General features: G+C 44.5%; 1 protein-coding gene across 1 annotated transcript in view; it reads left to right on the top strand.

The window, feature by feature from the left end:
* HPS1 (HPS1 biogenesis of lysosomal organelles complex 3 subunit 1) overlaps positions 1-27,752 on the top strand; it is a 314,105-nt gene that overhangs the window by 158,732 nt on the left and 127,621 nt on the right. Inside the window, exon 8 of the mRNA XM_078643558.1 lies at positions 10,096-10,198. Coding sequence (XP_078499684.1) covers positions 10,096-10,198 — 103 coding nt within the window. The remainder of the gene's footprint in view (positions 1-10,095; positions 10,199-27,752) is intronic.

The raw sequence follows: 27,752 nt of genomic DNA on the forward strand, positions 1-27,752 counted from the left end.
AACAGACACCCCTGGCGCGTACCCCTGACGAGGGTAAACGGCCCAGAAACTCGACCATTCACGACCACCTGAGCCAATGGTTTCTCGTACAGCAGTCTCACCCAGCCGATAAAAACAGGGCCAAAACCAAACTTCGCAAGGGACGCCCATAGGTATGGCCATTCTAGCGTATCGAACGCCATTGTGGCATCCAAGGAGGCCAATATGGCTGGCTCACGTAGCGACGCAACCCTTGCAAGGGCGCCATGTAAGCGCCGCAGATTCAATGCCGAGTTACGATGTGGAATAAAACCGGATTGATCTGGATGGATCCGGTCGCCAATTACAGTTATCAAGCGGTTTGCGAGCACTCTCGCGAAGATCTTGGGCTCAGCATTTAAGAGCGAAATAGGTCTGTACGATACACAACGATCTCGTGGTTTCCCCTCCTTATGAATCACGACAATAGATGCAAGTCGTTGATCAGACGGGAGGGAGCCCACATCTAACGACTCCAAAAATATAGACCAAAGATACGGCGCTAATTTATCAGGGCGCAGTTTGTAGAGCTCAATGGGGAGTCCGTTAGCGCCCATGGCCTTTCCAGATCGCACGGAGCGAATAGCAGTCGCCACCTCCTCGACAGAAAGCGTCGCATCCATCGATTCCCTGTCTAAATCCGACAAGCAGGGTCGCGCAATGTCTCTTAACAGCAAATGCGAGACCTGCTCCGGCCTGTCGGAGACAGGGGAGTATACAGTTTGGAAGTGTTCCGCAAAACACTCCACAATCTCAATAGGGTCAGTCACTCTCACTCCATCCACTCTCTCAATCAAGGGGACCACACGACTCGCCCTCTCCTTCTTGTCCAGCCAGGCAATCAACTTTCCCGCCTTATCTCCCACATCATACAAACGTCCTTGCTGCTCTCTACTCATCACTTTGGCGGCGTCCGTTACCAGTGACCTATAGTCAAGTTGCTTGAGACTGAGGAGGTGGAGCTTGTCTTGAGTGACACCAAGCTCCAATTCCCCTTCCAAGTCAGTTATTTCGGTCTCAAGTCGTACCACAGCCTCGTATTTACGTTTCTTAGCGCCATTGATTAATGATAGCGCCTGGCCACGGATAACAGTTTTGAAGGCTTCCCACAGCGAGATAGAAGATGACACAGATCCCACATTTTCCGTGAAGTATCGATCCAATGAGTTGATCAATTCCGCACGGGTCCTAGGATCGCGGAGATACCAAGGGTTAATCGGGGCTACCCGACCCTCAGTTCCCTGCCTCGCTTCCATCACAAGCCATAATGGGGAGTGGTCCGAAATACCCCAAGCCAAATATCTAATCTCCCTGACTTAAGAGGCCTGTGTCGCGGGCATCAGAATGTAATCGAGTCTCGAGAGACTACCGTGTGCACCAGAGTGAAACGTGTATTGTAACTGCCCAGGGTGAAAGAAGCCTCCAGCAATCTATTAATCCCAACGTATCCAAGAAGCCACCCAGCCAGGACCGTGATCTTACGAGTTCCCTGGGGGGGTAGCGATCGTCACCTCCGGAAACAACCGAGTTGAAATCACCACCCACCACTAGGATACCCTCCGGAAGCTCCAAAATCACTCTCCCCAAGTCGGCAAAGGTCGTAGTCTGAAGGCCCGGAGGGACATAGACAGAAAGCAGATTGATAGTCTTCCCCTCCCATCTTCCAGTGATGGCAGCGTACCGCCCCCTATCATCAAGGATGATATCATCCACCTCCAGAGGGAGGGAACTCCTGACCAGTATGCCCGCCCCCCTAGAGGCAGTGGTGAATCCAGAATGTGCCAGAAGACGGTAACCCCGCCGATTCATAGCATGGCATGTATTTCCTATCAGATGTGTCTCCTGCAGTAGCACAACATCGGGGGAGAGGCGTCTCAACAGTTGTAACACAACACCCCTCTTTATCCTATCCCCCAACCCATTAACATTCCAGCATAGTAATTTCAATCGCCTACCCCGCATCCCAGGAATAATTGCTGCATCCACCCCACAACGAACGCGACATCCAAATCCAGAAGTCAATCAACACATTGCCTTGAAATAAACTGAACACCAACAACTTCCCCCCCTCCACCCCCCAACAAACACCCGAAGCCCAACCCACCACCCTGCACCCCTGCGTTCGACTCAAAAGCCACCCCAACTTGCAGTGTGCCTGTCGCCCTAACATATAACTAATCTACAAAAAGAAACCCACCCCCGCCACCCCTGGGTAATCACTACTATCAAGCCAGTTCAAGAGTCAGCAAACCACAGCTGGATGATCTGTTTGTAATCCAGGAAACCAGGTCCATTTCTCATTCCTGCTCCATCGGGCCACCTTCAGCTCCGCCAGAATGTTCAGAGTGTTCCTGCTGCCTGGGCAGCATGTCGATCCAGTCACTAGCGGCCTCAGGGTGATCAAAGAAAAACATCTGATCTCCATATTCCACATGCAGCCGAGCTGGAAAGAGCATTGCGTATTTCATGCCTCTGTCCCTCAGTCGTCTCTTCACCCCCTGGAACCCCATCCGTTGCCTCTGCACGAGCTGGGTGAAATCCGGGTAGAAGCTCACCGTAGTATTTTCGAATTTCGTGGGGCCACCCAACCGCGACGCCTGCAGGATAGCATCTCTATCTCGAAAGTTGTAGATCCTGGTGATTATGGGTCATGGGGTAGCACCCAGCTTAGACTTTCCTCCAGACACCCTGTGAGCACGCTCAACGGCAAAGAAGTTGCTTAAGCCTTTAGGTGCAAGATGGTTGACGATGAGGTCCTCAACGAGGAGATCCACAGTTGGGCTTGCTGGTTTTTCAGGGACCCCAACAATACGAACGTTGTTTCGTCTTGCCCGACCTTCAAAATCCTCCAGTCGGCGAGAAAAGAAATCGTTGTAAGACCGTAGATTGCGGACCTCCGTTTGTAGATCGGAGACATCAGTCGTGAGGCTGGAGGTCTTCAAATCCAATGATTTAACTTTTTCATTGGTCTTAGCCAAATACGCCCTGATCTGGTTGACATCGATTGCCACAGTGTCAGATTTTAGGGCCAGAGTCTCATATTGTTGGCCAATAGAGGTCTTCATGCTGGCAATGGCGCCCATGACATCACGTAGGGTCAAATCGTCTCCCGCCGTCGAGTCATCTCCCGCATCACCCAGGGACTTACTCACACCACCGGGGGATCCCTTAGGATGCGTGTATCGGTCCATAACATTCGACTGTACGGCACCCCCATGGTGGACGGACTTGGTCTTTTGCTTCTCTATCTCCGGTTTGCCGACCATCTTAGAAGTTGCGCCCCCGAGGGGTCCTTGAGACCTGGTGAGAAGGGCTCAGTTCAGCTCACCCAAAGGGGTCCGCTAGAAGAACAGGTTACAACTTGCCATATGACGACCAGTGACTTGCGATCACGATACTGGAGCGAAGTTGCAGAGTTGATTACGCCATGCGAGACCGAGGCGGGAGAGGGTCCAAGGCCAAAAGCGAAACCGAAAGCTAAGACCTGGGTAGAGAGCAGGATCAGGCAGGCCGATGTTGTTCAATTACTGTCCGGGCAGGCCATTGACTCGAGCCCAGGGCAGTTCCGTGGAGCAGGCCACAAAAGTTCAGAGTATCATAAGATCGGTTCCCGGAGTCCAAATCGATTTCTGAAAACAGCCATTATATCAGCTGGGTTGCATCTTCAATGACCCGTCGTCATTATCAGGATAGTATTCAGGATAAGTGCAGGAGGTGGCGAAGGTCCGGGAGCCCTGTGCTCACGCAGCCATCACGGTTACGCGCGAAGCTCCTCCTCCCTTGGTTGTGATTTTTGTTATTATTGTTAATTAGGATGTTGGTTTAATTGTTTGAAAATTACGATTCTATAGATATTATTGTACTGCTGATAAATGTATGAGCAACTCGTTCTTACTAGTAATGAGCCTGTGTATGCTCACTGGGTGTGTTCTTAACAGTATCAGTGATATTCTGACCATACCTTTTGTGAATGTCGTTGTGATTACTTATACTTGATGTACTTGAACGCAGTATTTAATTAAAATAAAAAAAAAATTAAAACTCACTTACTATTGCCCCAATTATTTTGCACAGGACTCAGAAAGGTGCATACACATATAGGGAACCCACTCTAATGTTGATGCCAAATTGCCAAAGAGGATATTGAAGAAGGTATAAATAGATGGTAAACTTGCACCCCTGTGACAGATGAGCCCTTTTTAGAAGTTCTGGTAGTTATAATTCAATGCCGAAAAAAATATCTAGTGGAATAGCATGAATGAAGTCTTGGAAGTTAATTTTGCTGTTAAAGTTATAGTTTTACTGGAGAACAGGATATATGTTATGAAATTATGTTTATAGATAAGAGAAAAATGTAGTCTACACAGTATCTCAAATATATTAATTAACATATTTAAAAAACAAGCTTTACACCTCCACAACAACATTGATGCAGCCAATGTCATAGTGCCTACATTGGCAGTAGACTCGTTGGATGAAACGTATTCAGCTTGGTGAAATGGCCCTTTCTTTTTGCCATCTTGGAGAAAATGAGTATAGGGCCCAAATTCAGATGGTGGGCTGGACTTCTCTACAAGGCACCACAGGCTCAAGTTAAAGTGAATACCATTCCATCTCAGGAATTCCCTATAGGCCGAAAGACTAGACAGAATTGCCCCTTGTCACCAATGCCTAGAGGCATTGGCAGAGTGGATCCGTGTAGATGGATAAGTATGGGGCTGGTGGCAGGAAGATACTTGGGAGAAGATATTGCTGTACACTGACGAAGCCCTTTTATACTTAGCGGAACCAGAGCAGTCACTGGCACGTGTGGGAGATATATTCACCATTTTGAAATGGTTGAGGAAGATTGTGTGGATGCTACCTGGCCATGCCCAGTGTACCGTAGTCCAGGCCCTCGTTACATCTAGGCTGGATTATGGGAACATCCTCTATCTGGGAGCCAATAAAGATGTAACACTCAAGCTGCAGCGAGTGCACAACTCTGCCACCAGATTACTGTGCCAAGCCTCCAGAACTGCATCGATCTCCAGTCTGCTGGAGAACCTTCACTGGCTCTCGGTGGAGAAACGGGTCATGTTTAAGATCTTATCTAGATGTTTCATATCAAGCACGACAGATACCCCCGCTACCTGCAACACTTAGGCTGTCTCTATGTACCCTCTCGCACTCTTCGGTCCTCTACACAAGCCAAATTCCAGGTCCCAAAGGTCGCTCTTTTTCGTATTTGGGTCCTGTACTATGGAATGCTCTCCCTCTATCTCTCCGCACACAATCCAATCTCCTACTGTTCCGCAAGTCACCTAAGACTTGGCTTTTCAGCCAGTCGGTTTCTCTCTTTCCTCTGCTGTTCCCTGATGGTGCCGGGAAACCCTTTTTGGGTAGCTGTTGCGCTGACATATACATTTAAAAAATATATATATATATTCAGGGTATAAGGAAGATACTAAGTGGTAGGTGTCAACTTGGAGAAATTACTTCATCCTCTCAGGGTACTTGGGAAGCTTGAGAAGCTCTCCTCATTACCCTTTGAGTGGTACGTGACTGTTTCCGATACCTGGGCCTCTGGATTTCCAAGGATAGACCCACTCACTATGAGAATAACTTTGCCCCGCTTTTGCAAGGACTTAAAACTGATACCACGTACTGGAGGGAACTCCCGGACGACCTGTTGGCTAGAGCGGTGCTGTTTAAAATTATAAATTTTTCTAAATTAACTTATGTCCTACAAAACATCCGCTATCAGACATCAGAGGCCCTCTTTCGGAAGATTAATGGGTGTGTGAGGAAACTATTGTGGCTCAATGGAACACAGTGAGTGGCCCTTCGCACCCTTCAGAGGTTGATGTAGGGATAGCCTTACCAGATGCTTGCAAATATCACAAAGCCGCTTGGGGCAGTATTGACCCTGCAAGACTTTAGAGGGTGGGACCTAATTGGCCTCTCCATGCTCGAGGATGTATGGGATGCAAACAGTATGGATCCTTTCACAAATCTTATATAGAAATATGATATAGCTCCCTCCTAATTTCTTAAAAGCTACCAATTGAGACAAACCCTGAAGGGGCAAATTGCACCAGATGACGACAGGATGGAGAAGTATCTACTAGGGAGTCTACTCCTAGATGTCCATATGATGATTAAAGCAATCTCATTAATCTATAAGATCCTCATGAATAACACACAGGGGTAACAAACACATTTACAAATTAATTGGCTGGCAGATGTGGGCAGTCGGGAGGATGAAGGATGATGAGTGGCAGGAGGCATTAAAGTTTCTAAAGGAGGTGACCATACAGTCGCGATTCCACTTAATTCAACTTAAAATCCTTCACAGAATTTACCACATTAGGGCAGTCTTGCACAAGATCGGTAGGGTACTGAGTGATAAATACCTGCAGTCACAGAGGGTCCTTCCTGTATACATTATGGGAGTGCCTCAGGATCCGTTGATTTGGGAGGCTGTAAAAGGTCTGTTGGAGACAGTGCAGTGGAACCACTCGTATTCCAAGTTCAGTTGACAATATTTGGGATGTGGGGAGCTTCGGACCTAAACTCACATCAGAAGACCCTGGGGAACTTGGGGTTTCTCCCAGCAAAGCATGAGATTGCACATAGATGGGGTAGTGCAGCTAGCCCAAGATTACAGGATTGGGTGCAGGAAAAGGATGAAAATTGATCTGCGAGGCTGCCCAAGGAAATTAGAGATGTGGGAGGGGTGGACGGGGGGGGAATAAGAGGGGTCACCACGGGATTGGGGAAGGATCTAAAAAACATATGGTCGATTTTTACGGAAATAACAATGGGGTGGAAATCCTGACAATATAATTGACTTGCCAAGGCGTTGTGTTCCATGGTGAGAGACTTTATTCTGGATACCTGATATACTATGTTTTTCCTGTTGTTGGGGGGGGCGGAGATTTTCATAGATAGTAGGTGTCACTGCATCTTTTTGTTTTAAGTGTTGTTGTTTGATTACATTTTTATAAAACCACTGTTTTCCCACATTCATGTGAGACAAAATCATTTTATTCACTCCCGCGCATTCAGTCTTGCCAGAGCTGTCAAGGTGTATAATTCTGCCTGGTTTTATCCTGCTTGCTTCGAACCCTCAGGATCATAAACATGTTGTTGTATAGCATGTATGCATTGAATTATATCTCAAATCATATGTAAAAGAATGTTCTGCTAGGCATCCTTTATGGCATTCATACCTACGTGACTATGTATTACCCCCTATGCAATGTAATGATCAACCCATACGGCAGAATGTTCACTGCATTATCTTACGCACAGCCTACACCCCTCCCTTTGATGTCTCCTACCTTTCCTACTGTGTATTTATTTCGTTTGCCACTGCATATCGCTGTCTGCAAAAATGTAACAAAATACTTTGAACAATTTTTTTTTAAATAAATAAATATATTTGCAAATAAAAAAAAGCTTTTTCATTTTATGCTTGAAAACTATTCCATTCCTTCAAGACAGGACCCATCCTTTTCCCAATGCTATTGCCATAGCCCAAAATATTGCTTTGTAGACTTTCATCTGCCAAGATTCTTCTGGAATCCTAAGTGCAATGTAAATGGATATAGATTTACTCATGATTCATGTTTTCTGTTCTCTGTGCGCTGTATTCTCTCTCTCGGAGTTTAATTACTGATGGGACATATAGTTCTCCACTGCTGCCCAAGGGCCGGGTCTGCCCTCTATATAAATCCTATAGAAAAGAAATGCTGAATTGACTTCTCGCAATTGGTGTTTTCTGGACAGCTATCACTACAAACATATATGCTGAACCCAATACACTCCTACCTAAGGGGATTCAGATCTAAGAGTATCCATCTTCCTCTGCCACCAGTCACAGCCACTATCAGGATACTTCTGTCTTTAAAAATCCTCACTACTTGAGGTCTGTTTGTGCCCTTCTGAACATGTTTGGTGTCAGATATAATCATGTATCATAACACCCAGTCTCTCCCATACCACAACAATACTGTAGTTTGACTTGCATGAAAATAATAAAACTGTAAATATATCTACCATACTCAAAGAAAAACACCAATGCAACGCAGTGGTGCTCAAATGTGTCCATCACATTAAACTGACTAAACTGAAGGGAAACCAAAAATATGTATGCATAGCACTGGAACCACACACATCTTTAAGAAGCTGTCCGCTTACTGAATGCTCGTGATACACCTGCTTTCAAACATTTACAGGAAAGCAATGCTTTATAAAGAGATGTTGTCTACACCTTCATTCGACAAGCTTTGTTTGTCTTTCAATGTATGTGACAAACTTATTTTGGCTTTTGTTGCGCATCTGTTAAACACATTTTGGGCTAGAATAGTCTGTTTTACTTTTAAATGTTGGCTCTAGAATATTTGCCCTCGATGCTTGTTACGTGTGGTTTTATATTACCTCTGAAATATTTTCTCAGTGGTGCCTTACTGGTCTCCAAACCGCATGTTCTGTTTCACAGGTACATTGTTTGCATTATGTGTCAAATCATTCTGTATTGCGTTAATTATATATGAATGGAGGTTTCCATACATGGTTTGATGACAGTAGTAGCGTACTTGCACAAATAACAGCTTGAGCTCAAGTACATTCTCAACTAATTGCCGGCCAAACATTTTTTGTACGGCCACCCCCTTTTGTACGGCCAAACATTGGAGAGCATGTGTTTTGCCGCTGACATTACATTAAAGTGGCAATGTTTTCCACCGTGAAGCAGGATGAGGGATTTTGGTATCTACATAAGAGAGTGAAGGCATTTTCTGGGTAGAAATGTCTCCTTCTTTACCTCCATAATGCTGTAAAGCAACAGGGAACAATATCCTGTGGTGAACTTCACTATCAACCACAGAAACATACACTGGTTTCACACACTCCTCATAATACCACCCATCCCACAATTCATTCTTTTCAACTTTAGCGTGCTTAGCTTACTCCACATTGTGCAGTTCAGATTTAAAAAGGAAGTTTGATAGAGTGGAAAGTACAACATTACTGAATACTAATGACACAATTATTTGCAAACTTAGGGGGGCTACCAGTGACTAGCACATAGGCAGGAGGCTAATTGTTTTCCAGATGTCAGCAAGAACTATTTTAGGTTGCTTTATTCTTAGGAGCTCCAGGTCCTGCAAGAAAATACTTTGTAATTCCAATCAAAGTGAATACCTCTAGTTTATCTCTCCTAAGTCCAGCACATTTCTATGTTTTTGTTTTCAAGGAAGAATGCCAGATAATATTCATACTTGGACAAGCATTCTGTGATTATATCCCTGCTATACTCACCTTGATACATTTCATTAAATTAAAATCGCAACCTTCCTTAAAGGAAAACAAATCTTTTGAGAAGGGTGATGTCCTATCTGGTGTCATGTCATCCATCCAAATTTTAAAATTGACTCTGACATCTTTTCCCCAGATTATTTCCGCTATTCATCTTTTACCAATAACTCAGATCGCCTTCTGGCCCCTGTGTGGTTGGATAACTAAAGGTTTCTGGAACTGCACAAAGTTTTGACCACATATGGTACATTAATAATTGTATTACTCAAAGTGGGCTGGAGACCAGACATTTTAGAACACTAACATTGCTCCTAAAAAAGCAGGTGTTGTTTTAATTGAATCTATGCACAGCTTAATAGCAACTGGAGATCGGAGAGCACAATGTTTGGTGGCATTAAAAATTGGAAGTATTTGTCCAGTTTGACCATGTGCAATGATTTCATGGAAATGGACATGATTAGTTCTATAAAAATTTAAATTACATCCCTGCCTCAGTTAAGCACTCCGACGGGAATCATGCAGTCGCATTTAATATATCCGAACCAACTAAATTTTGGCTAATAAGCAGTAGTTTCAAATGTTCAATTGGTTAGCTTCTTTTATGGGGTGAATACGTAGGAAAGAATAAAATATTCTCTCAGTACTGAAATTGTTCTTTAATTACTGAGATTGTTGCCAATGTCTGGTTATGTCATTTATTGTTTGGTGCTCTGTATGAAAAAATAAAGATAATGAGACTGATGCAGTATTATTTTTTCTTTTTTGTGCCTTTAGTCGCAGTGCCAGTTCAGTCAGAGCTGCCGACCTCTTGACGTTGATCCTGATTGTCCAAAACCTCTATCCCAGCTCTAGTGCAGTTGAGGATATAAATCCAGAGGTATTGTAAAGCGATTACATATGGCTCATTGCTCAATATGTATTGTGTAATTTTAATATATTCTATAGCAGCATCCAGAATTAGAAAATGTTTAATTCAAAAGCATTATGACCCTTTAGGAAATTCATCACATTGAAGTACAATTATCTCAAAATGTAATGATTCCCATAACACTTCTTTACAAAATATTTATTTTCGGAAAACAAAATCTACTTTATGGGTCGATGACAAGCAAGGCAAATGCAACGTGATTTTTCTCTGAAATTAACTTGGTTTACAAATATATATTACAAAGTCATTAAATTATATAATGGGACTTTAGTATTGATGTACTTTATAACTGGCCATGCATCTTTAATATGGGTATTGTCTATAATGTCAAATCAGTATTAGTGAGCATGCCACACCTTGTGTGTGCAGTAGGTGCCAAATGCATGTATTTTAATAGTCGACTAGCCACACAGGCATGGACGGAAGCCTTCTCATACGGCAGGCATCCCTTACTCCAATGCGGAACAAGAGTATAATGAGGGCAGTCGTTCATGCTCCTTGTACTATTAAAAAACTGAAGAAAATAAAGATGCAACCATGCATCAAGATGTCTATGTCAACAAGTGAAGAGACTTGGCAAATATTATAATTTTGTAATTAGCCAGCATTGATGCCCACATACTGGGGGTGCTGTATGTTTGTAGCACATTGATGTTCACATTTGGAGTACATCATTATGGGTCTACCACACTCATGGCATGCCACTATGCCCTTTTCTCTGACCAATATTACATCACCAATTGGCAAAAGTTGACCAGTCTACCTCTGCCAATGCTTGTTGGTTGTCACTATTGACTTCTCCAATTTTCACTAAATTGCTCTGGCATTAGCAAAGCCAACAGCAGCAGTTGGATATCTTGGAATTACATTTTCTATATTTCAAAGATTGTAGACATGATGTTACAGACATCTTGGAAATATAGAAAATAATGCTAGTTCATCTTAGAACATTATTTTCCACATACGTGTAGGAAATATAGTTCCAAGTTGGCTACCACATTGGCTTTACTTGCAACATGGTGGCCATATTGGAAGTATAAAAATAATGTTCCAATGTAGCAGAATGTTATTTCATGTACTTCAAAGATGACAGCCTCCCTGTGTCTACTTGTGCTGTGGTGACCATTTCTGAAGTACAGAAAGTAAAATTCCTTTTTTTTCTCCCAATGACAACACACAATTTATTATGACCTAACATGACATTAAAATGTGCAAATTTGTAGCATCTAATTATTTTTTAGTAGTACTAGGCCTGAACATGAGCTTTTTTTAATATCAAATTGATTATCAGACAACAAAATCCAAGATACATACAAGTTAAATATATACAGTACATAAAACAAGAAATTGTACCATCTTGCAGACATCTCGCTATCAGATACACAAGATTGTAAATAATCATCATACTGTTAGCATGGAAAATAGATATACAACAAAAACTAAATGTGATTTAAGAAAAAAAAGGGACGGGGGGCCAGAGCAAGATAAATCCGCTTAAATCATCCTGATAATCCCACTTAAACCTGCTCCATATGCGTTCAAATGTTTTAATAGAAAGTAGTCCCCCACCCCTAGCCAGAGCAAGTTCCCTCTCATAAATTCCCATCAGAATTGCCCATCACTCTGCTACTCTTGAGGGCTTTGCCAAAATCCACGTCCTACAGCCTAGCGGTAATAATAATAACAGAGAAGAGGCATTAGACCTAAATCTGCTACGTCCCCATACTTGAGCATGATCTCCTTATCTGTTAATTGCAGATCTAGGCTAAGACAGATCCTAATAGTCTGGCTCACCTCCTCCCAAAACATTCCCAACTAAGGGCAAGTATCGAACATATGCAGCAGGTTTGTGGCCATCAGTCCACATTTAGGGTTTTAATTCTTCTCCCCTCTTCCTGCCACCTCGTTACCAGCCCACCTTGCTATTCTCTCAGGAGTATAATATAACATACAGACAGTTCTAAATTGCTGTAATTTTAAACTCATGGAATGTGTTGACCTCTCCGTTGCTTCTAACGCAGCTATTACTTCTGTGGAGGTAATATTGCCTTATGAAAGATTACTCCATTTCCAAGCAAGCTTTGAGCTGCCATTAATTCTGTGTTGGCAAGGGTTATGATAGATAGTGCTTATTAATGACTTCTTCAGTGCCTGATGAAGACCTTTCAACAGATCTGAGCTCTTCATCCCCTTTATCACCGACGCACCCAAAAATAATCCCTGATCTGCAAATATTTCAAAAATAGCCTATGAGGAAGATCAAAAGTGCTTTGCAAGCTTTCATATGTTCGAAACCCATTTATATCATATAAATGTTCTATTCGCTCAACCCCATAACAAGCCCAGATCTTGCCAATAGGGTCATGAAATACTTCTGGGAGCATTGGATCTGCCCACAGGGGGATATTCATATGAATAGGAGGTAGGTAGCACTTAGATAAGCTTTTGAGTCAAATATAGACTATATCAAGAATAGCCTTAAATCTGACTCTTTTAAAATAGTTGTGATCATTGGCTCTATATGAGAACAGTCTACTATCTGGTCCAAGCGCAAAGCAGTAACAAAAATCTGGATTACCCGCAGACAGCAAATTACAAAGGCATCCAGCAAATGCAGCCCAATAATACAACTTGAAATCACAAAGCTGTAACTCGCCCTGATTATAGGGAAATTTAATGTATAGTACTGTATGCAGTGCTTTCTTATACCCCCTAATGAAGGTTCCAATAGCCACCTCAAGTTTATAAAAAGAAAAGAATTTGGAACCGGTAGAGGTTGTGCGAGAAAAAGATATAGGAATTTTCTGTAATATACTCATTTTAATTATGTTACACATTCCAATTAACTTACACTAATTTTTTAAACTTTAAATCATAGACTGCAGTAGGGGCTCGTCATTTAATGTCACAACTAGTTCCACCTGGGGAAGGATCTTAACCCCAAATACACAGTAGATGAACAATCACCAAGGACTAATCTAGCTGGTTGAAAATTAAGAAGAACTTGTGTCTCACTGATATTCAATTTATATCCAGAGAAAGTGCCAGGTTTATTGGCTTCCTCTTTAATAGACTCTCATGCAGCTACTGGCTACTGGATCCGAAGAATAGACAGCCACATCATCAGCATACGCAGCAACCTTCAACTCACATGCTTCTGATCTGACAGGTTGGATATTCGTGTTTAAATAAAGCGAGTGTACAAACAGCTCGATATATAGCAAATAGTAAAGGGCAAAGCGGGCACCCCTGCTGAGTTCCCCGCTGTATCGGAAAAGAAGTAGAGCGTAACCCTGCATATGCCAACTGAGCCCTAGGATTGCTTGTTATATAGGGCCTGTACTTACTTACAGTATCGACCGCTGAAACTATATGCCGAGAGTGTGGCCCAAAGACAGTCCTCTACCACTCGCTCGAATGCCTTTTCGGCATCCAACAGTACCATTCCCATATTAATGCCTGATTTTCTTGTTACATCAAAAGCTACTATTGCCATACTGACATGGGCCATGGTATCCCTACCCAATATCAAACCATGTTGCTGAATAGATACCAGCCCTGGCATCAAGGGTGCCAACCGGGCAGCTAAAAGTTTAGCAAAGATCTTTGCATCCACGTTTATAAAAGAAATAGGTCGGTAGTAAGAACACTCCTCTGATGGCTTACCCTTCTTTAAAAAAAAGACAATATTCATCAAGTTCCATGAGCTAGGCAGATCCCCACTATTACTTTTATATTATAAGACATCACCCAGAAAAGAGACAATGTAATCCTGAAACACTTAATAAAACTCGATTGGTACTGCATCTTCACCTGCTGCTTTACCGGATGGCAATGCTGCCAGAGCCTCCAGAATTTCCCCACTTATAATTTCCTCTTGAAGATCCTTCACTTGCTCTATGCTTAGCCTTGAGAGGGCACATCACTGTAAGTATTTACTATACCCCTTTTCATCAAATACATTTATTTGCCATATAGTTTCTGATGAAACACAGCAAATTATTCCACTGTTAATTGTGATTATGTATGTAATGATCCATCCTCGTCCGTAATAGCCTTAATTCGGCTCTTAACTTTTTTATTTGCCTATTGGTGCACCAATACCCTCCCTACCTGCTCACCATATTCATACTGGAGGGAACAATGTTTATTATACCTGGCCACTAACTTCTCCTTTAATATACTTCCCAGACATGAACATTTGTCAATCAATGTTGCTCGTGACCCCCCATGCCAGATTTCAGCAGAATGTAAAATTTCTAGCTGCATAACTGCCCGCCGAGTTGCCCTCATTTGAATTTCTTTAATAATATTTTTCTGAAAAATATACTGCTGGGTACACCCCTTATGAAGGTCTTCATAGTCTTCCCATTCAATCAGCGGGGATGCAGAAGCAACATTATTCTCTATAAATTCTACTAGGATTTTTTGGACCACCAATATGTATTCTTTATCCGTACGTAAGTGGCAAGGAAAAGAAAATTAGCACCTTTGACTATTTACTGCCTTCAAATGGAAAGATAAGTACTACAATGTGTTCTGTTGGGTGATTCAATTGCTTAATTTAAATGATAATAATTCATAATCAATCTCATCTGTAATTAAAAAATGGAAAGATAAGTCAAAGGTACACTATACTCATAGTATACTTATTATCACATTTATATATCATGTTCTATATGGCTGCTGCACAATCAAATTCGCAAAAGAAAATTAACAAACAAACAACAGAACCATCTTTCACCCCCTTTGACAATCTTCAGCCTAGCTGGCTCCGGCAAAAAAAACCTGCGCTCCAGCAGCCTTTAATCTGTCTATAAGTTATCGTAATTTCCACCGCCTATCCATTGTAGGCTTGCAAAAATCAGAGCGAGCTATCATTGACATCAATTCGACTAAAACTGGAACTGTTGGTCAGGCTTTAATAGAAGTGGCTTGCTTCAACAGAAAGTTACTAACCTATATCAATACCAGACATGCATTTGCCCCTCCACAGTGATCAGGAATGTTTGACTTAACAGAGCGATTAATGGGGATTCTGCGTGCTCTCTATATTTATGAGTCCCTATCCCAATTTGACAGCTCCGGAAATGCCTTTCTGAAAAGCTGCATGATGAACTGACACGGATCCTCCCCTTCCTTTCCTTGTGGTATACCAAATATACTCAAGTTGTTTTGCCTCTGTCACTTTTCTAATCTTAAACTGCACAAAGTACAGGGGTCTATCATGGCCATCTACAGTTTTCCCGTGTCTGTTCCAGGGTTCTCTGTGTCCGAAACCCGTTGTTGAAGTACTCCCATATCTGTGGTAAGACTATCTATTTTAATAGTAGCTTCCATCAATGTACGCTGTATAGCTATGTTATCCACTCTGACTTGTGCATAATATTGTTGTGCCTCCGCCCGTTGTGCCTGCAGCATCTCTCAGATAGTTAATAGCATTGGCTTCTGCTCATTGTCTGACATAAAGGGGTCAGATGAAGCTGCAGGCAGAGAACAAGAGGTAAGAGCATCCCTTGTCTAGACTAGTCAAAGATGGGACCAGTGTCCACGACTATCAATCGTTAAAAATAATTTTGCAGGGTCTTGTTTGCCCTTCTTGCCACCCTTGCCTGGATTTTGAGAATCTGCTGAAGCAGAAGACAAACATGATATTAACCCCCTGACTTCTCCTTTGGACACAACCCAGTTCTGTAGTGGGCTACCTTTGGCAGCCTTATGCATTGCCTGATTTTTCTGACCTGCTGGAATGTATTTACCAGCCCTCTTGTTGTGTAGTAGCCCTTGCGACTCTCTTATCTCCTCCAAGCTTCTAAGTGGAACTTGTCAGCCCTTGTATGGGTTACATAATCACGATGCACTATCCCTGCTTCCGATGTGCTCCCATGCGTAGTATCTGCTCCAGTATCATCAGCAGTCACTTCTTTATAGGCATCAAGCAATTGTAGGCTAGTGGTAGTAGGTGTAGTAGCTGAGGCAGGTGTGGCCATTGGGGTCCCTGGTATTATTGTGAGATTAAGAATATGGATGTCCCCTTGCACCTCACTTGACCCCCGCTGCTGCAAACCATGATGCCTTCTCCAGCCACGCAGTCAGCCAAGCCCACTGCCCCTACACTTCTCATGGCTTCTGCAATGTCCTCGTCTCTTTCACAAAACGACTGGTTGCCATCTAAGAGTAATATACCCAGCTCCTGCTCTCCTGCAGCTTTGTTGCCATCCAAAGCCATTAACGCGGCGCAGAGAAGGAACTGGGGAACGGGGCGCATGAAGAGAGGTTATTGTGTCCTGATGACAGTGCAGACATGCTAGGAGATGCGGTGTGTTTACTCCAGTATTGGAACTTTCATAGATTCCCATAGCTTGTATCATTCCCCGTCGTCGGAATGGGAGCCTCGGTAAAAAATAAATATATACATATATATATATGTATGTATATACATAGGTAGATAAACCATAAGAGGTACAAAAGAGGAAAAAATAGGCCTAGGCCTCATTCTGGTTTGTAGCCTATATGCCTCCTTTTGTAAAAAGACCCAAATATAGAGCACCAACCAATCAGATCAGCCTCACCCTCTGGAACCTTCCTGAGAAAGCTCATAGCCTCAGATTTTCTACCGCACGTTGGTGATAGAGAGTCTCCTTAGAGCTCTGCTCTAGTTTTCTTCTTGAGGTATTTTTTCCTCTATTCTTGATAGGATTTGTTTGTGGAATCTTTTAGATGGCTGATAAGGAAAAGAAGAGCCTTTTCAGGCCTTGTGCCACTTGTTCTAAAAAAAACAATTTTTTCTGAGGATAAACACAAAGACTGTATATATTGTTTATACCCAGACCATAAAGTGGCGGAATGTAAGATCTGCAGGACCTTTTCCACGAAGACCCTGCGTGACCGTGAGGGGCGTCTGTTAACTTGGCTGCAGAAGATAAAGATGAGAGATGGTGTTATTTCAAGTGATGATGAGGATGCTTCTTCTTCTACTTCCTCGCGACGGTCACAGAAGAGGGGTAGGTCATCTGTGTCAGTTTCTTCTGTACCCTCCTCTAAGGCTGTGCATGGGACCTCTGACAGGTCTGGCAAGCCTGGGCCTGGCGAATCTCCTCACGCAAGTGAAAAGGAAAGGGAGGGGCCGGTACCTCAGGTACCCAAGTCAAAGAAAGGGGGTGATGGCTCGGCCGGGCTACCCCATCAGGCTGAAGTCTCTAAGCCTTTCAAGAAACCAGCTGTTGAGGCTTCTTCAGTTGGCAAGGCTAAGGTGTTTAAGACATCGTCGACGACGGCTTCCACATCGTCGTCGAGTTTACCGTCGACGACGTCCTCTCTTTTACCGTCGACGAAGAAGGTTCCGTCGACCAAGGTAGTATCGTTGACGACGACAAGGATGACACCGTCGACGACGTCGTCCATGACCATGACGTCGACAACGACCACGACTTCGACTACTGCAACGTCGACGAGGTCAACCCTGTCGACGACGGACTCGTCGACGGCGACAATGGTGTAGATGGCAGTTCTACCGTCGACTATCTCGACGACGGCACCGTCGGCGACTGTTTCGTCGACGTTTGTAAGGGTACAGATCTCCAGAAAAAGGCGAATTACCCCGGATATGACTTCGCCTAGGAAGGTAACTCCATTGCCTCCGGCCTTATTGTTGGACGAGGATGCTTATAGTCCATCCCAACTGCAGGTCAAATATCATGACTCGGAGTCAGATAATCAATATTATTATGGTCAGGAACAGCAACAAAGCCGTGTTCCATACCAGGAAGCTCCGGATCAGCGGGGCATGGTCTCAATGCCGGTCACTCTGCTAGTGGACTTACGATCCATGCTGGATGTCTATCGGCGCAGGGATGCATCAGGCCGGGTTGAAGGGCAGACACATGAGCGACCAGGGTTGTCTGCTGCTCCGTCTTTGCCACTTCCGCAAGGGCAAGAGGCTGTAGAGGTTCCCCAGCGGATGGAACCTATGCATTTAGACTCTTCAGATGATGACCAAGGAAATACTCAGGCTCCAGATCCTGATGTTGAATGGGACGAAGACATGAGTCCGGACCCGGCATCCCCAGTACCGGATTTGATAGACTCTCCTCCGGCAGACGTGGGAGGTTTTCACAACCTAATGGAAAGGGCCATGGCGCGTTTTCAGCTCGCCATGCCTTCTACTTCGACAGATTGTTTTCTCTTTGATTTTAAAGAGCCATATCGCAAGGCCGTTCGGTCCATTCCCATCGTGGACCACATATGGGAAGAGGGAAAGAAGGTGATGCAGGCGCCAGCTATGGACATTCCTGTTCTCCCACGCTTGGAGAAGAAATATAAGGCGCCGGATGACAGTCCAGCTTGCTTTATTGGACAACCACGACCGGATTCGGTTATATCACAAGCAGCGCAACGGAAGTCGCGCAATCTGTCGGCTCCTCTAACGACTCCACCTGACAGGGACGGAAGACGGTTAGATAACGCTGGGAAGCGTTTCTCATCTATAGCTAGTTTGCTGGTTAGGGCTTCCAATGCCCTAGCAATCTTGGGTCGTTACGACCGACAGATGTGGAGAGACATTTCTGCCTACCGGACCAGCTTCCTGACAATCCCAAAGCTGAGGCAGAGAAGATCCTGGAGGAGGGTCAACACTCCTCATCGGAGATAATAGACTGCGCGATGGACATCGCTACCACCGCTTTCCGCGCTCTAGGTGGAGCGGCGGTTCTCAGGAGACAGGGTTGGTTGCGAGCGACTTGGTTTCATCCTGAGGTCCAGAACAGGATCCTGGACTTACCCTTTGACGGAGACATGCTGTTCGGGAAGCATGTTGATGACACTCTACAAGGGATAAAGAAGGATACAGAGACGGCTCGGTCCCGGGGTAACCTGCAGTATAGGAGGTCACCTTTCCGTGGAGCAAGGGGAAGAGGTTTCACATCGACCAGAGGGGGTTACCAACAGCAACGCTACTCTCAGCAGTCACAATCGTACAGACCGCAGTACTCTAATCAGTATTCTCAGCGACAGTCGCACTCATCCTCTTTCTCTCACCAATCCTCACGTGGGCGACAAGGGCGTCAAGGCAGGGACACCTCCAAGCGTCAATAGCGGCCTCCTGACTCTGCCGACTGTTCCTCCGCCCCATGTGTCACCAGTGGGCGGCAGGATCTCTCAACATCTGAGCAACTGGGAACAGATAACATCGGATCAGTGGGTATTGAACATCATCCATCATGGACACACATTAGAGTTCCAGGATATTCCACCTTACAGAGCTCCCCACACCACCAATACGAGACATCTAAGCCTTCTGCGATTGGAAGTTCAGCAAATGCTTCAGAAAGGGGCGATCCAACGTGTCCCTCTATCTCAAAGAGGCGAAGGCTTCTATTCCACGTTTTTCCTGATTCGAAAAACAAAGGACAAGTGGCGTCCGATCCTGGACTTAAGGGAGCTCAACACCTATCTTGTGAAGCTTTTATTTCGGATGATCTCACTCCAGGACATCTTGCGCCTCCTGAATCCAGGCGACTTTATGGCAACGCTAGACCTAGAAGATGCCTACTTCCATGTCCCGATCCACCCAGCGCACAGACGTTTTCTTCGCTTCACAGTGGGCAGGAGTCACTTCCAATTCATGGTGCTCCCGTTTGGATTAAGATCCATGCCGCGGATTTTCACGAAGGTGCTGGCCCTGGTGGCAGCTTTTCTAAGGAGGCAGTCAATAGAAGTCTTCCCGTACTTGGACGACTGGTTGCTTAAGGCCCCAAGTTATCAGGCGGCAACAGGGGCAGTAGAAACATGTTTGCATCTGTTCAACCAACTAGGTTTCCAGCTCAACAGGGAGAAATCGGTCCTTCGGCTGGCCAATTCAGCAAAATTCCTGGGCGCTCTTCTCTACACGCATTCTTGCAAAGCCTTCCCATTGAAAGAGAGGCAAACCAAACTCATTTCTTCGGCCCGTCTGGTTCGGAGGAAGCTTTCAGTATCAGTCAGGATGTACAAGTCTCTTCTGGGGTCGATTTCCTCTTGTATTCAATTGATTCCGCACTGCAGGCTGCGAATGTGGCCTTTGCAGGAACAACTAGACCTTCAGTGGAGACAAGTGGATTATTTATTCAGCGACAAGGTCACTGTCACCCTACAAATGAAACAGGCGGCTGCCTGGTGGATAAGGGAATCTCACCTCTCAGTGGGTCTCTGCTTCAGGATGCCTCCGGCTCCTCGCATCATTACAACAGATGCCTCCCTTCAAGCTTGGGGAGCGGTCATGCAAGTTCTCCAAGTCAGTGGGCATTGGACGCCAGTGGAATGTCGTCTTCATATAAACGTTCTGGAGCTGAGGACCATTCGTTTGGCTCTGTTGGCTTTCCTTCCAAGGATAAGAAACTCCTCCATCCTAGTGCGTACGGACAACACCATGGCTATGCACTATATCAACAAGCAGGGAGGCACAAGATCGCCACAGCTTTCCAAGGAAGCTCAGCTACTGTGGGAATGGGCAATTTCACAGAACATCACGCTCGTGGCAGAACATCTCCCGGATGTGTGCAACACAAAAGCGGATACACTAAGCCGCCTAAAAGCGATTTCTCACGAATGGGAATTGGACAATTCCGTAGTCGAGGAGATCTTCGCCCACTGGGGTATTCCAGCGATTGATCTGTTCGCCACTCCGGCAAACAAAAAATGCCAGTTTTATGCAAGCAGGGAACACCATCAGGGATCTCTGGGGAATGCGCTGTTGATGTCTTGGTCCGGCGCATTTGTTTACGCCTTTCCACCGTTTCCCCTGATCCCTCGGGTCCTCAGGAAGCTCAAGATGGACCGATGCAAGATGATTCTGGTGGCTCCCTCCTGGGCTCACCAGTTTTGGTTCACGGAACTCCTCCTTCTATCTCGGGACCATCCCATACATCCCCGGTCCAGCCAATCTCTTCTGTCAATGTCCAACGGCCAGGTTCTGCACCCGAACCCGCTTCGATTGGCAGCATGGCTCCTGAGCACAGAGAGTTCTGAGATCTAGACATTTCTGACGAATGTAGAAACATCTTGGCTCAGGCATGGGCTCCTAGCACGAACAGGACTTATAGAGCAAAGTGGAAACGTTTCTATTTATGGTGTCAGCGAGAAGGAGTCCACCCTTTTTTGTCAGCTCCGCATCAGCTCTTGCCATATATCCTGTCATTGGCACATGCAGGCCTTGCCCATTCTTCCATCAAAGTCCACCTGGCGGCAATCTCCAGATATAGAAGGACAAGGTCGGGTCCTTCTCTTTTGTCGGCAAGAGTCATTAAGCAATTCTTGAAAGGACTGTTTAGAGTGTTTCCGCCAGTCCGGCCTCCACCAACTGTATGGCATCTAAACATGGTCCTGGCTCAACTAATGAGGCCTCCATTTGAGCCAATCCATAAGACTGAATTAAAATTCTTATCATGGAAGGTGGCTCTTCTCCTCGCGCTTACCTCAGCGAGGAGGGTGGGGGAACTACAGGCTCTGACCATCAAGGAACCCTTTTTACAGTTCAAATATGATACCTTGATCCTTCGAATGAACCCCAAGTTTATTCCAAAGGTTCCTACGGACTTTCATCTGAATGAACCGGTGGTTCTAAATTCCTTTTTTCCTCGGCCTTCGACTCCGGCCGAAAGGACACTTCATTCTCTAGACGCCCAGAGATGTTTAAAATTCTATCTTCAACGCACTGCTGGTTTTAGAAAATCACTTCAACTGTTTGTGGCTTTTGGGGCCCCACGAAAGGGGTTGCCTCTATCAAACAAGGGATTTGCAGATGGATCTCTAGTGCAATCCGCTTCTGCCACCAGGCGGCGGGGAAGCCTCTGGAAGGACAGATTAAAGCACACTCCACGAGGTCTATCTCATCTTCAATGGCGCTGTTTGCAGGAGTATTGATGAAGGACATCTGCAGAGCGGCCACCTGGAGCAGTACCCATTCCTTCACGAAGCACTACTGCCTGGACTCCTATGCTAAAGGAGATGCTGCTGTTGGTCAAGCGGTCCTGAGAAATCTCTTCCAGTGAGCGGTGAGCTTTCCTTTCTACCCTCCTTCCTGTTCTTTAACATTTCTTTATTTATATTGTTGTCTAACTGTCTTATGACATTATGTTGAGCTCATGACATATTGTATGATGTTATTTTGGACGTTGTGAACGAAATGTGCTAAGCATGCTAACTGCTATCTATTCTGATACAAGCTATGGGAATCTATGAAAGTTCCAATACTGGAGTAAGAATCAAGTTACTTACCTGTAACTTTGGTTCTCCAATATTGGTAACTTTCATAGATTCCCATGCGCCCACCCGCCTCCCCTGGGAAAGCTCACCCTTTTGGGGATGTCTTTATAGCTATGCAACGGCTACGAAAATCTGAGGCTATGAGCTTTCTCAGGAAGGTTCCAGAGGGTGAGGCTGATCTGATTGGTTGGTACTCTATTTGGGTCTTTTTACAAAAGGAGGCATATAGGCTACAAAACAGAATGAGGCCTTGGCCTATTTTTTCCTCTTTTGTACCTCTTATGGTTTATCTACCTATGTATATACATTGATATATATATATATTTATTATTTACCGAGGCTCCCATTCGGACGACGGGGAATGATACAAGCTATGGGAATCTATGAAAGTTACCAATACTGGAGAACCAAAGTTACAGGTAAGTAACTTGGTTCTTATCATTGTTCTTGGGAGATCACCAAAGCAACACACTGTAGGTTCTGCTGAATGGATGCATGCTGAAGCGGAACTGTATTTTGCCAATATTTCGATCCGGCACTTCCACACAGTCCCCGAGTACGAGCACCCCAGTACAACAAAATGTCCGCCCATGAATCTGTCCCCTCCACAACAGCCACTGAAAAAGGACTCGAAAACACCCCACAAAAATAAAAACAGGACTGGCACCACCACCTCCCCAACAACCTCTCTGAAAGAGGACTAGGGAGAGAGGCAATTATACCCCAGAAACAAAAACAGGACTGGCTACACCAGATCACTGAAGACAATTTTCTAAGCAACGGAAGACTGCCAGATCTCCAGCTGGACCCACCGTGACACCCAACTTGGCCCCGAACAAACGCTAACTGACTGCCACAACCGTGGCAGCCATCTTGTAACGGCTACTACCCCTCTCGTAGCAACCTCTTGTAGTCAGCCCCCTAACTACAACAGTGGCCATCTTGTAATGGTCCCCAACAACTTGGACAGCCATCTTGTAACGGTTATCCTCTACATGTACACAATCTGACATTTGATCCACCCATTCTGATTGGCAATCGCTAACATCCAGTAAGAGGCACCAAGCAGCGGCCATCTTGTAGCGGCCCTAACTAATTTGGCAGCTATCTGGTAACGGCTAATGTATAATTATTTCCAAACTGACATAAGTCTCACTTTCCTTGAAAGTCAGGTGCCAACACCCTCTTAGATGTTACAATAACCAATCCATTACAGCTCTTATTCCTCATATTTTATTTTACTGTCACTCCTCACTACCCTAAGGACTCTCACATCATGACTGGACCAGTCATTATACCTGAAGGATACAGTGCCCACTCTATTCAATGCCCTCATATACTTTCAAAAAATGCAGCGAAAACCTTCAAACACAACCTCCTCAGAAAACACCTCGATACTCTATTCCTGGATCACTACTACAATTCCAAAAAGGCATTATAATCAATAACCTTTTATTTTTCACAAGAAAAATAGCCAAATGGCGATCAGCCTTTCATCAGCTACTAGTCATTCAAGATCATAAAAACCTTCCCTACGGTAATAGGATTACAACAAGTCCCGCGCAGAACCTCAGAGCCTCATTGCATATAACATCCTACAAAAATGGCTCTGTTCTTATTCAAGCAGCTAACAAAGACCTAGAACTTTTCGACAAATACTTCTCCACCCTAAAAACCCACACCCTCAGCACACTCACTCTCTCTCAGGTCCTTACTAACCCCACCACCCCTTTCTCTACTGAAGATCAGAGACCACCCTCTTCACCCAGGCATGATGATAGAGACACTACCATCTCTCTGGCCTCAGCACACTTTGCATTGACACCCTCTGCTATCTCACGCTGCACCTCTCTTCCACCCCCTCTCTCACAAAGATCAGTGGAAAGAAGCAACGCCAACAATCCCGCCTTTACTCGCACTGCACGGACACCATCTACCACAAGCAGCACCTCTCGGGACCTTAACACTTCCCCCACTGCACCTGCCACTCCGGAAGAACATCGACCCTTATCACTCAGAGCTGATGATAGAAGCAACAATTCCATCTCCTTATCATGTACTGCACTGACACCATCAGCATCTTTAACATCTCGCAACACGTCTAGGGTCCCCACTACCTCCCCCACTGCCCACGCTTCTCTGGAAGAAATTCCAACACATCCCTCACCTAGAACCAATGAACGATGTAACAACTCTCTCGCCTTAGCACACACTACTCCGATATCCTCATCATTCTCTCGCAACACCTCTCTGGACCCTACTACGATCACCCCCACCACACTTACCTCTCCTGAAGAAAACCGACCCGCCTTGCTCCCAGTTCCAGGGAAAGAACATTTAACAATTTACCCTCCTTAGTACGCACGGCACTACCTTCCTCAACTAGAACTACTAAGAGAACCAACATTAATACTACTCACTCTACACCCATTATCCTCTCTTTCCCAGAACATCAACAGACGGAACAAGACTGTCTCATGACCTCTTACCGCACCTCTAGTAACCTTCAAAACGTTATCCTAGAAATCAATACCATCTTACAACTTGCTGAAAAAGCTCTTACTAAACTTAAGTATCTTCAAAACTCACTAAAGACATTCGACAACGTGACAAAAACTATCCCCCTGCCTCTCGACAATCGATACTTGCGCAGTCGCTCCAACTCTATTGCGGACCAAGAATTGCAAACTCTATTACGGCTGTACGAATCTCCACCCGACCATGTCTTAGACAATGAGGAACACGCTATTTGCCTAGTCTCCATCAACCCTTGCAGAACATCACATCCAATCCAGAGAGGAATAAACTGGAATAATCTTCACTCTATAATTTCAAACCAAGATTACCAGGAGCCTAGTCCTATGAAGATTTCTTGCCTTCTACTAAACTGCCGCTCAGCCCCTAAACACGCCTCTGACATTGCTGACCTCATCCTAAGCATGAAAACGGACATAGTTATCCTCACTGAAACGTGGCTCACGGAATCACCTTCTCCATGCCTTGACCTTCTGGTCCCCCATACTTCAACATCATTAGATTAGACAGACCCCACAAGATAGGCGGAGGATTAGCCTGCATACATCGATCGGACCTCACCATCTCAAAATTTCACCAGGAACTCATGTGAATACCTTGGGATCTCTGTGAATCCACCAAGTAATCACTCTCTTAAATTACATATATTCTACCATCCTCCAGGACAAAATGTAATGTTCACAGAACAACTTATGGAAATTATCACGGCAAACTCGCCCCCTCACTCAAATGGCATATTCCTTGGTGATTTCAATCTTCACTGGGAGAACACATTAGACAAGCAGGTCAACACCCTTAAAACCTTCCTAGCTGATGACTACCTGATCCAAGCTGTCTCTGAGCCAACTCACTCAAAAGGTGCCACGCTAGACTGGCTCATTTGTAAACGAAATACTATTGAATCGATCTCGTTTACCCCTTGTGACTGGTCAGACCATTACATTATCACCTTCCAAATCACTTCCTGTAACATGAAAATCCTCCCACAACAAATTAAATCTAAACAATGGATAAGAGACCCAAAGAACATCATCTGGAACAAGCTTGCTTCCCAATGTGAGCAGGCTCTCATCCACCCTAACAACATAGGAGACGTCACTGATCACTATAACTCCACGATGACTTAAATATTCGACCAAGCCGCACTGCCAAAACTCAAAAGAATTCCTGACAAGGATAAAAACCCATGGTTCGGTGAAGCCTTGAATGAGGAGAGACGCAAACTCAGATCAACTGAACGGAAATGGAGGCAACACCCCTCCCCCCAGCTGAAACTACTCAGAAAAGCAAGGAAATCATACAATTAAAATATTCTAAAATCAAAAAAACACTTCTTCAAATCAGAACTAGAGAATGCTAAAAAATAGACCAAAAAAACTCTTCGAAATTCTGAATCAACAATCGAACAAATTGGCCAAATCTTCACTCCTAACATCAACCTCACAGCTAAGTAGTGACGAATTTTCCACATTCTTCACAGCAAAAACAAATTCTCTCCAACTTGAACTCAATATGGCAGCAAGCAACGTAGACAACGTAGACACCCTCCATCAGTCAAACCACTAACCTGGTACTACTTAAGCGATCTCTACCCAAAAATAACTCTCACTGGTCCAACTCCGATTGTTATGATATCAATGATATCACCAAAATTCTAACAACCACTAAACTCAACAACCACTTTAATAACCCTGTCCCAGCAAAGTGCCTACCCCACATCTATCATATCATATCCCCTCTCTGGACCAAGATCATTAATGCCTCACTATCACAAGGTCACATCCCGGACTGCCTAAAATCTGGTCAAGTTACGCCTATCCTAAAAAAACGACAGCTAGCAACTCTGACCCCAACAATTTCCAACCAATAACCAACATTCCCATGCTAGCAAAAGTCTTGGAAAAATGTGTTCAGAAACAACTGAATTTACACATCACAAACTTCAATTTATTGAACATCCACCAATCGGGCTTTAGACCTGGCCATAGCACTGAAACCGCCATCCTATATATAGTAGACAACGCTCTATTAGCCCTTGACCGCAATGAAACATGCTTGCTAGTCTTGCTCGACCTCTCATCAGCCTTTGATACGGTCAACAACGACAAACTTCTAAGAAGACTAGAGGACAGGATGAGCTTCTCTGGCACAGTCCTTCTATGGTTCAAATCCTTTCTGGAAAATGGAACACAATTGTTCATGACCGAAAGGATCCTTTCTCTTTCTTCACCTAACCTACTAGGAGTACCTCAAGGCTCTACCTTGTCACCCACACTATTTAACTTATGTTTGGAACCACTCATTGATCCACTACAGCAGGCGAACATCTCCTACCACATGTACGCGGACCACACCCAACTTTACATTAAAATCACCTCCCTTGAAGAGATAAAGTTAATGAATCTAGCTCTCGAAAAAAATGTACAGTGGCTAACGTCCAACTTCCTCAAGCTAAACTCACAAAAAACTGAATTTCTTTTAATCTCAAACCCCAATAACTCTCAAGAAATAAAGGAATGGACCAAAATGATCACTGCTCTGAATTGCACGCCAACATTGGTAGACTCCACTATATCTCTTGGAATCACTCTGGATAAGAACCTTAACATGCAAGCGCACATTAACTTGATGGCTAAAAATGCCCGCTTTCACCTCAACTATCTAAGAAAAATGAAGCCATTTATCGAGATCCCTGACCTCAAATCTGCAGTTCAGGACTTAGTCGTTT

This window comes from Lissotriton helveticus, chromosome 5_1, assembly GCF_964261635.1.
Source record: "Lissotriton helveticus chromosome 5_1, aLisHel1.1, whole genome shotgun sequence".
Taxonomy (NCBI): domain Eukaryota; kingdom Metazoa; phylum Chordata; class Amphibia; order Caudata; family Salamandridae; genus Lissotriton; species Lissotriton helveticus.